This window comes from Bombus pascuorum, unplaced genomic scaffold, assembly GCF_905332965.1.
Source record: "Bombus pascuorum unplaced genomic scaffold, iyBomPasc1.1, whole genome shotgun sequence".
NCBI lineage: Eukaryota > Metazoa > Arthropoda > Insecta > Hymenoptera > Apidae > Bombus > Bombus pascuorum.
The window spans coordinates 1,454,213-1,468,645 of record NW_026869731.1 but is presented as its reverse complement, the minus strand read 5'-3'; the positions used below and the strand labels follow the sequence as shown (position 1 = coordinate 1,468,645).

At 34.0% G+C, this 14,433-nt stretch overlaps 1 protein-coding gene across 1 annotated transcript; it reads right to left on the bottom strand.

Moving 5' to 3' along the window:
* Nucleotides 1–7,217: 7,217 nt before the first annotated feature.
* Nucleotides 7,218–9,609, bottom strand: LOC132915671 (putative serine protease K12H4.7). Its single transcript, XM_060975504.1, has 8 exons — nt 9,478–9,609; nt 9,208–9,377; nt 8,899–9,134; nt 8,683–8,818; nt 8,299–8,612; nt 8,092–8,224; nt 7,838–8,007; nt 7,218–7,765 (listed from the first exon to the last, which is right to left on the bottom strand). The coding sequence occupies exons 1-8, from the start codon at nt 9,607–9,609 to the stop codon at nt 7,656–7,658; spliced, it is 1,401 nt and encodes a 466-aa protein (XP_060831487.1). The 3' UTR covers nt 7,218–7,655.
* Between the last annotated feature and the right edge of the window lie 4,824 nt (nt 9,610–14,433).

The following is a 14,433-nucleotide window of genomic DNA, read 5'->3' as shown; positions in this document are numbered from 1 at the left end:
ATTGGTGGATGCCACGTCAAAAAAACTGTGTCTCTTTTTAGGCAAACCAGTCATCGAGCCATTTTCGTAAGAAGCGAAGTGCTGGTCAGATAGTGCGTGTCCCATCGATACAAATAAATAGTAATCGAACGGAGCCAAGTCTGGTGAGTAAGCCGCGTGCGAAAGTATTTCCCAACTGAACGCTTCGATCGTTTCCTTGACCGGTTTTGCTGTATGCGATGGTGCATTATCATGGAGCAAAATTACTTTGTGTTGCCTTTTTTCATATTCTGGTCGTTTTGCACGCAAAGCTTGATTCAAATCGATCGTTTGTTGTCGGTAGCGCTCAGTATTAACGGTTTCGCCAGGTTTTAACAGCTCATAATAGATCACATCCTTCTAATCCCACCAAACACAGAGCATCGTTTTCCGTCCATAGCGATTTGTTATTGTAGCCGATGTCGGTGGTTCGCCTGGAGCTACCCATGATCTTTTACGCTCAGAATTCTCTAAATATATCCACTTTTCATCGCCAGTCGCAATTCCGGTTTTATACTTACACACCTGATATTTATTATATTCTATATATTACATATATTTATCAGATCTAAAGAAAATTATCTAATAAAAAAATTACGTAATTTTGCAAAATACTGTTTGACAAACAGTTTTTTTAATTAGACGTCAAAAATGTGTCAATTACAGATATCTTTCTGTAGCAATATTTCTGGGTAATAGAAACAGTGTGATTTCCAGCAAGGAAAAAAGATATTATTTCCATGAAAAGTAGACGAAGGTATTCATTGAGAATTTACCCCATTTTATTCATATGACATTTGACATTTCTGAAATAGTTTTTACATCCAAAATAAAAAAAAGAAGAAAAAAAAATCGTAAAGCTACCCAGAAAAATAACAAAATATTATCGAATGTGCCGCTTAATGATACGCTAATTCTATAATGAAAGCACAATACCTTTAAAATTTTCTTAAATTTCGTTATAAACTTTCAAAACTGCCTAATAAAATACTTCTTATGATATTTAATACGTGAAACAGTTCTCTGCCTACGTTTCGTTTTCTTAATTATATTCATAAAAATATGAATTTGTATAAATATCAACAGCCTGTACATGATCATTTCCGTTTTTTTTCTATATGGTTTTCTTTGATGTTTACTCGAATTTTCTCTCTCCTCTTTCTCTTTCTACCTTTTTTAGAAGCGTTCTTTTACTCGTCGATGTCATACCAAGCCTTGACATTGTTAATTAATGTAAGACCTAGGGGACGACTTCCAATGAACTTCGAGTGGCAATGCCGCCGTCGCGATGGATTCACGTTTCTTCGTTAGGTACGAACCGTGTATAGTAATTAATGACATGTTCCGCCGACTCATCGCGTTCTTTTTATTCGTTCTTTCTGCGATCTTTTTCTACCGTCGAGTGTACATAGAAGGTATGAGCCGTTTCGTTAAGCTCTGTATGTGCATCCGTTTCCATAGATTTTCAAATGTTTTATGCTTTTTCAAATTCAAAAGTGTCGTGGGAATTAAGGGAAATCCTCCAATGCTATTTGGAAATATTGATTTTCTCATTTAATTTATGCGTTTTTCTTTCTTAATGAGAAAAGTTGGTGATATCTTCAAACCTTTATATCTCTATCTTCAAATAAGGTTAATATAATATAAGGTCAATAATAAGGTTTAAGGTTAAGGACGTTGCGTTCGCTTAACTTCAAATTTTAAATCGAAATCTAATAAATATTTAACAGAATTTTTTCTCACTATATTTTGAACAATATTACACATTTCTGAAATCAATTATTTCATATAGAAGGACGTAGCAATATCAAAGTTTAAATTACTATAATCCCACTAAGATATCTCGTTACTGTAACTTCTTCAACATCCCCGTAAAATAGCTGAAAATGAAAAAGATATATCTGCCTGTAACAACGTATATTCGTATTAACTACCTTATCCAACTGTCGTGGCATTGTTTCGCACAAGAATATAACATGGAATGCAATCATACGAGACTAAACGTATGAATTTTCTCTTTCCGTTCCAGATCGCAGACCATTACCCTGATGTATGCATGATCCGTGTAAGCGGATATAAATATCGGCGCGAGAACAACAACGAGGTCCACCGACCTCCGGTCCTCGAAATATTTTATTCTCCGCTGCCCGAAGGAAGCGAGATTGTATTGGATTTCGAACAAATAGCAACCGGTGGAGTAGTGGCCGCTCCGGCCACAATTAGGACACATAACAGAAGGGGTAAGGTCCTTCGGCTTTACATTTTTCTCTTATCTTATTTTCAAACAACTTATAGGTAGGCCAAATATAAAATACTGTGTCCGGACGGACACGATTTTCTGATTACAGGTGTGCAATACCACGGACCGGAACGGCTTATATGACAAAGGCGAAGAAGTTCGCCGTATTAGTACTAAATGCTTTAGATGTAGATGTTTTAGGTGTAGATGTTATACATACATGTTTTGCGTGTTAAAATAAAATATAATAAAATGTCGTGTAAGTGTTGTAACCGTAGGATTTGATGTTTATTACTGTAAATTACTGTATAGTTATGCAAAATAAAAGAAACTCCTACGGTATGTCGATTTTCTTTCGATTTTCCCTTTATCCTTATATTATCTATATTATATATGTGTAATATACGTCATGGTTCTAAAGCAGCAGAACCTTCACAGTAAAAATCAAGGACGCACACTCCGAAGCCAAAGACATCAAAGCAGGTGTTCCACAAGGAAGCGTCCTAGGACCCATACTATACACACTATACACGGCCAACATTCCAACAACTACCAATAGCAAAATACTGACATTCGCGGACGACACAGCCGTGCTAGTCAGGCACACTAACCCTGTAACAGCAGCCACAATACTACAAGAGCACATCACAAAAATAGAAAAGTGGCTACAAGACAAACAAATCAAAGCTATCCCTAACAAATGCAACCACATCACATTCACATTGAGAAAACAGATAACACCAAACATCTTCCTGAACGGCACGCAAATAACACAAACAAGGCAAGTCAAATACCTTGGACTTTACATAGATACACACTTCACATGGGGAGCACGAGGCGGGTATGGGTTCTCAGTGCGTAGCATCATGCCCTGAGAAACCCCGATGTATCTGATGTTCACCTATAGTCGGGTGGCGGCTGGCCGGCGCTGTGGCGCCCGTCAGATCGCTGATCCGGTGCGGAGAACTTCGGAGAAGTTGGTGGGCCCATATCTGTCAAGACCACTCACCTCACCTTCACGCGGGGCTCCCCGTCACCCTGCATCGGTCCCGACCGGGGTAGGGTGCGAAAGAGTGAGTGGCACCAAGACGAGAAAGCACCAAGACGATAAAACAAACCCTTTATGATGGAGATAATGATGATATGTCGGAAAATATAAATAATGAAGTTTACGGTGCAGGGGAGGGATACCCCAGTACCGGCGCAGACGTGGGTGGACAAGCGGGCCCCGCTGTGTCGTTAGCTTGTGACCGTGGCCGGATGGGGGTGGACCACCAGGCCCCCATTCATGTTATCACGACTAGTGAGGAGGAAGAAGGACATTGAAATGAAAGAGGCTCCGATAGAGCAAGCTACATCAAAGGAAGGTACCGCGAAGGCGGATAGGAAGGAACGGGACAAGGAGAAGCGAGCCGAAAAAGAAAAGATAAGAAGCAGGAACGGAAGTAGAAGTAGTAGTCGGGAGGGGAAGTTGTCATCATCCTCCCCACCCGCAGTAAAAACGCTGACCGCTGTGGACGATAGCGAGATCTTTCGGGTCCCCAGAAGAGTAGGGGAGAGAGGGAAATCAAAGGATGGAGTAAGATCGAGGGATAGTTCCAGAGAACAGTCGAGAGCGAGAGCTGACTCGATATCTGAAACCCGATCGGAGGACGAGGAATCAGTGGCCTCGATCACCTCCAGGGGTAAGATGCAGAAGATAATCGGACCGGAAGTGTCGGACCGGCTGAAGGCCTCACCAAGGGATGTCGGCGCTGAAGTCCTGCGCCATCAGGCAGAAGTCCTAAGGGTGGCAGTCAGGTCCTCTAATCTAAAGGGGACGTACATTAGAACCCATAGAGACGCTACGGAATACACTGTTGCGGCATGGTCTCACCAGACTTCCGCCTTTCCAATGTCGGACTTCCTAGACGAAAGGACGAGGGAGGCGTGCAAGGCGAAGTTGGAATCAATGGAAAGAAGGATTGAGGACATGGTAAGAACAATGAACGAGTTCCAGAAGGGAACAACAGGGGCAGCGGTACCAACGGAATCGGACAGGCAGAGCAGCCCAATAAAGGATCGCGGAAGAGATGATGTAAGGCCTGAAATGGAGGCCCTGAAAAAGAAGTTTGAAAGAAGATTGAAATGATAAAAACATTTTGGACATTAGCACCACAGTCGACCTGGTGTAATCAGTACAAAGAGGAAGTCTTCGGCTAATGTACCCACGATGCCATTACACAGATGTATGTAACATTACTCTTCCTCGCCGATAGTCGGCATTCTAACTATCGGCCTTCGGCACGACGTTTTTTCGGTTATAAATATGATATTTATAAATTTATTTATAAATATGATATTTGTAACCGAAAAAACTTCGTGCCTGTTGAAATTAACATTTCACAGGACGACTATTATCTGATTTAACAAAATCGTCCTACCGATAAATTTCTAGTTTCAAAATTCACTAAAAAAATAAATATGATATTTATAACCGAAAAAACTTCGTGCCTGTTGAAATTAACATTTCACAGGACGACTATTATCTGATTTAACAAAATCGTCCTACCGATAAATTTCTAGTTTCAAAATTCACTAAAAAAATAAATATCATATTTATAACCGAAAAAACTTCGTGCCTGTTGAAATTAACATTTCACACGATGATGATTATCTGATTTAACAAAACATTTCTACCGATAAAACATTAGTTTTCTAGAAAACTACTTCTGTACATCAATTTAACAAATTACCATTCAATAGTCTTATTCGACTAATGTTCTATATAAAATAGAAAAATTGTACAACTTATCATTTTGTCAACCTACAGATATTACCAGTAAATCATTATGCATAAAGGTCTCGAAGTTGAAATAATAATAAATATTTGTTAAACTATTCACACGGAAATCGCGGCAGTAGCAGCAAGCATTACCGACACCGTGATCTCCAGATTGCAATACCGTGGCCAGCTTTGGAAGCAGTTCCTCTGAGAGTCGAGGAGGACTGAATCGATATTACCGTCAAGCTTGGGAAAATCTGCATGAGACGGCCGGTCATAAGACCAATCATCCTCCTCTTCGTCGCAAGGAGACCCTGGATGAACCAGGATACCGAGAAAATTACCGTGGCAACAACACCGAGAGAGATGGTTCAGAATTAGTTGCGAGCGATGTAGCCACGTACCCGTCTGACAAGCACGCCAGCATTTCTGACAAGAAACGCCATCATCATCATCATCATCATCACCACGGTAACTCTACGCCCGAGTGGAGGCAGTCTCAGTCTCATCACAGATACTAAACATAAAATCGGTTACCTAGAACCGTTTATTTTTTTGAGATTTTCGGTGAATCGATTATTGTGACGAGTCGCGATTAGATCACGAGCAAGTTGTATTTTTTATGCTGTATGCATATTTTATAAATGGTGACGCACTGGAAGATGATGACTTTATGTTAGGAAATACGTACAAAATGTAAGGTAAATTTCCTTCAATATAGAGTTTTAATTTCAGCAAATGTATTTTTGATTATTTGTTGAAAGATATAATTAATTGAATGTTTATTTGGTAATATTTGGATTTAAAAATATTTGTACAGACAAATTTGTTTACATAAGTGAAATACTTCTTGTGTATGTGTATTTTTATATATAAGAACATCTCTTTTTTATTTCTTCAATACAGTAGTATGTGAATTTTATATATTGATCTGATTCTTTAAGAAAAAAATTGATGAATTCATACATTGCTTTAATTTCAATTTTAATTTCTAAATAACTTTATTTTTTATAGAAAAGCACATCTATCTCAAAATCTTTTGAGGTGGATCGTTGACATTTTCTATAATATTCTAGATCTAAATTACACATATACATTTTGAAACATGTATAAAATCTTGTGTTTAAAATTCAACTAACTGTTTCTAGTAATTCAGCTAATTCTAAGTTAGAATATCAAAAATGTATATTGTTTTCCATTTACAATTCAAAGTTTACTTAGAAGAATGTATATTTAACATGAATTATAAATCTTTGTCCCAAATTTTTTCAAGAAATATGTATATGTATATCTAATATTCTTAGAACAATATTTTGTAGTCATTTGACGAAGAAATTAGTAAAATAAAATATTACCAAATGCATATATATCATAACAAACGTTTGACAAATATTTAAAATCATTTTCTTTAGAAATAAAGTTTCATGTGAATAAATTTTCTTATATTTCATCTTCTTTTTAGCATTAAATCACCATCCATCCATGTATTCTGCTATATCATTTATGAAATAATTTGTAACTCCATTTAAAATGGAAACTTAAAACAACATGGTGAACAATTCAAACGTTGCGTAGGAGAATTTTTAAGCGTGATTCATAGATAGAAAAACTAATTCATCCTACATTTATTGTTCTGTTATACAGTAAATTATTTACGACTACCTTGTTACGTAATGTAAATACCGTATACTGCAGTAGCGTAAGTCAAAGATGAAAGTTGTGAATGTAGGAGGATCACGAGTTGATCGAAGGATATGCCAAAAAAATGAGAAAGTAATATATGTATATGTATAATTACTGATCAAACGAATTCTAATAATTTTTAAACGAATTCGATACAAACTATTATAAGAATGTTCGATTATAATAGGATTGACAATATTTTATGAAAATCATACGCATACTCGGTTGATCAATATCTGTAATGGGCACCTTGGCCTCGCCTTAAAGGAATCGAACAAACTCATAACGAAACGATATTCGAAGATGGTACCGTTAAGGAAAGGCCGACGCTATACATATCAGAATCAAAATTCATTTAGTTATGGTGCTCATTTTAAGACACTTTGCACTTATTCAAATTCATGTCGGATCTGTTTTTGCAGATTTTAAAACACCTTAATAAATTATTTGTGTTTAGTATTATTTTAACCAGTTGAACATCTTTTCTCATGCTTGTCAAGAATAAAACATATATAATTAATAGATATGTATTTATTCATTGACTGACGTAAGATATTCGTAGTAAGTTTGTACATGTATTTATTTAATACTTCAGTAATCTACAAAAAATTGTAATAGTGCCATTATGGGCAAACTTGTTTAATTGTATCTATACATGCATTCTAGTTGTTTAAACATAAACACAGAATGGTGAACACTCGTGTATCTTCAGTAACTTGTTATGTACGTACATAGTTAGTTTTAGTCTTAGTTATGCACGAATTGTTTCAACTAAAAATATTTATGTATCATAATTGTTTCACAGAAGTTCATAAAGGAAAATACAAATTGTTCAAAAAGTTAATAAGATAAATTTAATTCTTTTAATACATCATTTTTGTTTAAAAAAATAAAAAACTACTTATCATAAAGTAGTTAAATGTAGCACACACAGCGTTAAAAATATCATATTTAATTATGCAGCCATTCATCTATTAAATGTCCAACCTCAACTCTGGTAGCTTTCAACTGAAGTGGATCATTTTTGGAAGGAGGATACATGTTGGCACAATGAGCAGTACCTATGGTCATAATAATAAATAAATTTTTTGTATTACACGAAAAATGAAAAATTTCAATTAATATGTACACACCATCAATATAAATGACAGGTATTTGCGGATTTGCTGATTTTGTAATTCCCAAAACATGCCAACGATCAATTGATCCATGTACAAATACTACATTTGTAGTCTTTAAATCTAATCCTCCATACAGAATATTTGTTCTATTCACTGCCGAATTCAGCAAATGAATATTGTACCTGTTAGAATACGGAAATGTTATAATTTTATAGCTAATGATTTATCATAATTGAGAAATGTATTTATCGTAATTTTAAATAAACCTTGGGCCAAATATATCAATGCATTGTTGCACAAAGAAATCTACTGGGAAAGTTTCACTAAATAATTTTGGGCGTGCTGTCGAAGTTTGAAAGAATCCAAATTCTGTACACGTTTGGTACGTCCATTGACGTCCTACAAGAAATATATTTTAAAATACAATAAATAAAAATTAAAACAGCAATAGTATAAGTAAAAAAATACATTACCCCCTTCTGCTTCTTCGCTAGCCCATGTTATGTTCCGAAGTTTATGAATCATTTTATTATACATATAATCCAAACACTTTTTTTCTGATGCTTGTAATATTTTAGTGCTCAAAATTGCAAGTCTGTCAATAGCAATACCCAATGTTTCGTTCGTTAATATGTCGCAGGCACTATCGATAGTTAAATTAGCCATTGCGGAATTATTACGATTGTCTTTATTGTACTGTACAATACCAGCAAAGATGCTTGCTATTGTTTCATATAAATTCGAAATATCATTACGTTTGGTATGTTCGTTGATTGGATCACATAAACTATAAGTAAAAATAATTTTTCAATAATGATATATTTGATTTGTAAATGAAGAATTTTACTTTTACTTACATAAATTTTTTAGCTATTCCTTGTTGACCGATAGGACGATGTAACATTATATGAAATTGTTTGTTTGCTTCTAGTATTGCATTTACACATGCTTCAGAATATTCTTTGAGGGCATTTTCAACAACAACAAAGTATTCTATAAAGTATAATTATTAATATAAAACACTTCTGTTTTAAATAAAATATTTTTTATATTTAAGTGTATCTTATATTTACCCTGAAAATCAATTTCTGCTAATAAAGGACCACTAGCAGAAACAGCCCCGTGTACTAAATGAGGATATTTATTACGCAACCAAGCAGCTAATGATCCAGCATATGATCCTCCAAATGCAATCCATTTAGTACCAGCTGGTAACTTGTAATTAATATTCATGAATTCTATAAAGTAAGCCAAATCTGCAAGTGCCTGTTGCGATGAAAGATACATTAAATTTTTCACGCCGAGATCCCTGCAGATAACAAAAACGTAACATTATAACTTAAAATGTATCAATTATATATTTTATAAACAATGTTACATACGAAGTAGGATGACTTTGTCCATAAAAGCGGTGTTCCACTTGAAAACATAGCGCCCCAAATTGCTTAGCATATTCGATCCATTGACCTTCTGCCATCCATTTAGCATTTGCTGCAGCTTCACCACTTATCATCAAAAATACTGGACCACCTTTCTTATAGTGCTCTCCAACCTAACCCCAACCTAACGTTTACGAAATATCTCTGAAAAAATAATAAAAAGATTTATATTATAAAATAAAAATTAAGAAATATTTAATATATTCTTATTACCTGTTGCCAAACACGCGCATCAGTTGGATCAAAGTGATCTAGAAACTGTGTAAACCATTCAGCACTTGGAAGTTCATGATCTTCAGATAAAATTGGAGCATCTAGATTACCATATTTGCTTCGACCCCTCATAAAAGTCTACTAGTAAAGAAGACAAACGGGCATTGCTGAAAGAAGAAACAGTTGATATAGATATATCAAATGCCAGTTAAAAATAGTTCAATTGTTTTATTATCAGAACCTACGCAAAGCAATATTATTCCAAATTTAATGTAATTTTTATATAGGCAATAGTTTGCCAGAAAGAGTGCAGGTCGTACTTTATGAACAATTAATATTTCCTTTGTGCATCAAAATTGAAGATTGTGAGGCTGAACTGAACAAGTGCCTTGTATATATCCTGTTTATTAAACTATGAATTTGATAACTTAGTGTAAAGATATAGAAGGGATTCGGAAATTCAAATAGTTCACTTTATTCAACACACAACAGTTATACACATATGTTATACTCTGAAGACCTCGTAAACCTACTCGCACGCTCGCTTGTTGTCAACCGACTCTTCCAGATGCTTCTTAACGACTGCTTATCGGATTTACATGATTCGTCGAATTACTTAATAGAACCTTTAAACCTTATTACTTTATTTACATTCCTCTTAGTTTACATTCATCCATGACCTAAACCTTTCAAATTTCTCTCTACACAGTGCCTTCGTAAAAATATCCGCAGTATTATCGCCTGTACTTACTTTAATTATATTTATCTTGTTTTGTTGTTGAAGAGTGTGCTATATTTCGCGTCCTTTATTTGTTGATAATATATACGTTCCAAGCAAGGCGGTTGAATACCCGGCATCTCGCTGTGTCGGGCGACCCACTGCTGGACCATGTCACGCATCTCGATTTCATCATTGTTTCCTACGTCGTCGATTGTCTCTATTTGGAAACAGCTGTGCACCCTCGGATACAAAGTTGAATAAAAGTGGCAGTTAAGCAGTACCAGGATGAAGTCTGCCAATACCTCACTGATGTTAAGGAGTAACACGATCCAGTTATAGCTTACAGAGTCTGTATTCTGTAAAAAGACGATAGTTCGTAGTCATTTATCAATTTGTCATTTATCAATTTTGATAAATAACAAGAGATGTAAAAGACATGTAAACTGCGTAAAATTCTCGGAAGAATTAGAAAGAAGATATTAGTGTTAGAGAACAAAGATATATCAGGATTATTCTTAAATAGATTGAAAAAGGAGAAAAAGAAGATTCACTGGACAATCATAAACAAAAAAAAATTATAACATACTAGAAGTATATTATAAATGATGGTCTTTGCAATTTGTAATGGCATACGGTACTTTCATTTTATTAATGATTGATGTTACTTTAATTACGAGGTCATTAGCGACAATTACATTTGATTATTTACATTAATCTGGGTTATTAATCATCTTAGACTTTCTATAAATTTTGGCATTTTATGAACCTTTTTCGACTTTAAATATGGTAATTATCTTCAACAAGGAATTTTAGTGCATATTATATTGTAAAATATATATTTACGATTTATAGATATATAATTTTTATTATCACTAGAATATAAAATATGGAATAATTTATTGTAATAATTAATATAGAATAATTTTTATTATATGGTATAATAAAATTATATATTTATTACTCAATATGTTTACGTTTATTATATATTTTTCAACATATAAATAATAAATAGTTTTATTGCACGTACGATTACATTTGTTTATGGAATATGTAATTTAACTAATGTATTAGTATTTAAAAACACATTAGTATAAATGTCTATATTCATAAAAGATATAACTTGGAAAACACGAGGCTGGCACCCCGCTGGGGGTGGCCACCCACATGCTATATTTATTTTATTTTTTTTTTTTTTTATTTACCAATGAGATATAACACTTTACCAAATGTCCTTCAGGACAAATTGTAAAAAAAAAACAACATTAAAGAAGAAAAAAAGAAAAAAAAATGTCTATCTTGAAACTTTTGTCAATCGATATTCAGCCGAGCTGAATTTGTTTCCTCTCCTATTATTTCTGCAACCTCACTGCATTGAGTGTCACACGAAAATATGATGTAATTTAATGTACTAACTTGAACTATATAACTATTGTTATATAGTAATATAAACAGCAAGTTTCAATTTTCTTCGTTTGATAAAAGTGTGAGGTTTGATTGATTTTTAAAAATCTTTTGGTAAAAAAAGGTGGGTCATAAAGTTTCATATTATCTCGATGAAAGACAAATGAGGCATAAAGACGTATGAAATATTCGGAATAATTAACGAGGTACGTTACTGTAGAAGAATGGTAAGCTGGTACTTGTTCGACTGAAAAGTAAAGATAAATATACAGGTACAGGGTACCTACTTCGGAAGAAATCTTGTTCTCTTGTCAGGCGGTTGAACGAAACTACTATAGCAAATTTATATTCGTCAAAGTCTATTTACGTTGACCCAACAACGTTACATTTCAGACTCGTTTAACACCAACAACATGAAATTAATTAAACACAAATTATATTTATCTTGTTTTCCTCTAAGCACTCGTGAACGTAGTGGTAATTCATACTTGAGAAATGTATAAAGTGTATCATAATAGTTGTACATAGATATTAATGAGTTGTATATAGAAACAGGGTTGATATTTTAAAATGTTCATTTTGCAACGAGCAACAGTGCAGTCTATCTGTTATTATAGTATTATAATTTTAATTAAAGGGAAAGCGCACATTACATTATAATGCCATATTTATTTTTATTTTATTTTATTTTCTTTTCTTTCTTTTTTTTTTCTCACCAATAAGATATAACACTTTACCAAATGTCATTCAGGACAAATTGTAAAAATACCAAAATAAAAAGAAAAAGAGAAAAAATATATATATATCTACGTATATTTTTTTAGTTTTTTAGTTCTTTTATTAGTTTAGTTTACTACATGCAAAGCACATCCCAAAGATTGATTTCGTCTATTATTGTATAATCATTATTTTAAATTAAACATAATAAAACATGTTTTACAAGGTAAACGCAATATCTGTACAACTTGCTACAGTTTTATAATTTCTGTTACGTCGCGTGAGATGGTCCGCGCGACATCCCTTATGGTCAGGCCGCCTAGGCCTACCCATCGTCACAGTGACCCGTATTAGGCCCAAGGAACCCCCATAAACCGCATCTGTTAACCGTTAAGTTACAGTCATACAAACAGCGCCGGTTTATGGAAGGTCCCAAAAGTCCGTTAGTTTATTGCACATCCTCGCTAATTGCGAAGAAAGCAGATGTGCCCTGCGAAACTGCTGGGTTTTCCCCAAGAACAAGGATACCCATGAGCCAAATGTGCAGGAGACTTTCTCCTCATATTGTGTTTATTAACATTGGCCATAACCAATGGGCATCGCGGATCGTTACCCTCACTATTCTACCCAAAAGAGTAAACAGCGAATCCGCGTCCTTAGTTCAGAAGAACACACCCTCACCGAGTTTTCCTCAGTAAGAGCAGTAGAGCAGACAGTCAGACAGGTTCTCGGGCTATAACGCGCTAACACCTAAACCCTCGGGTAAGATCTAAAAATAATTTCAGTAAGTCCCACGTGTTGTTAATGGTGATAAATAAATATATACTAGATAACTGTAGACTACAGTTATTCCAACACAACCACCCCTATTATCGTAACTGAAATCAGGGGATCGCCCTGCTCGCGGTGTCGATTCGTACATCGTAACGGGAATTTACGACTCCCGTTGACGCGTCTCAAAGCGAACGCGTCTCCCCGCGACTGGACGAAAATACAATTTCCTTAAGTTAACTTATGCTGTTTATGATATTGCAAAGAAATAAATCATAATATATTCATTAATTAAACAAAGAAATGCTATTACTTGTAAGAACCTATAGTGACTGGCGAGAAATATCACAATTATAGTTTATATTTGGAATTTATTTCACAACAAATACACAGAGCTACATGATAAACAACCGAAAAAATATATAAATTTACTAACTTTTAAATCTTACTTATTAAATATAATCATATCTATACATCGAGTAACACGACATGTATCTATATATCTATTCTATGTATCTATGTGTAACAATAACAATTGTCTAACAAATTTTCAAAGCGTTGATAATTGAAATGATAAAAACTTTCTACTTTTAATACTAGATCAACCAAATTTAGATACGTTAATGAAAGAAGAATTTTGAAAATCAATTAAGGGATATGATACATAACAATAGATACAATAGAGAACAATTGCAACACGATAGAAATTGATACAGTGTTTAATAATGTTTTAAATACATTTCATTATCGGACATTAATTGTCCCACTGCCGACCTGGTGTGATCAGTATTAACACTAAGTCTTCTGCCTCTGTGCCGTCGATACCATTATACAAGTGTATATGGTACTCTTCTTCTTCGCCGATAGTCGGCATTCTCACTATCGGCCGTCTGGTATGTTGTTGAAATCTCTATTTGGGTCGAATGTAAAATTAAATACCATTATTCATTATTCCTTTAACTATCGTTAAAGAATATAAATGATAATATATAAAATGATATTCTATCTAAATTAATTTTCTTTTAAAGAAATTTTTTCTGTAAATATATGTGTATAATAAGTATATTTCCAAAACTTATATTCATTCCACATATATTTTTGTTTTTATATTTAATTATTTAAAAGATCAAAAAATACTAAATAGTTAACTGATTAACTGAATTGATTTGTAAATGACAATTCTATGTGCCTATTCTTATTCCTTGCAGTAATGAAAATACAACAATTTTGTATGTTATTTTCATTGGTCTGTTTTTAAGAAATAATAAATATAATGGTAGTATGGTAGGATAGGAGAGTTTGTGCCATTACATTATTGGTTTTGAATTTCTTCCGAAGATATAAAG

Coding starts and splice junctions, on each gene's coding strand:
- LOC132915671 (XM_060975504.1), bottom strand. CDS start 9,609: ATGAGGGGTCGAAGCAAATATGGTAATCTAGATGCTCCAATTTTATCT. Junction 9,135..9,207: donor GGACAAAGTCATCCTACTTC/GTATGTAACATT, acceptor TGTTATCTGCAG/GGATCTCGGCGTGAAAAATT. Junction 8,225..8,298: donor TAGCGAAGAAGCAGAAGGGG/GTAATGTATTTT, acceptor TATTTCTTGTAG/GACGTCAATGGACGTACCAA.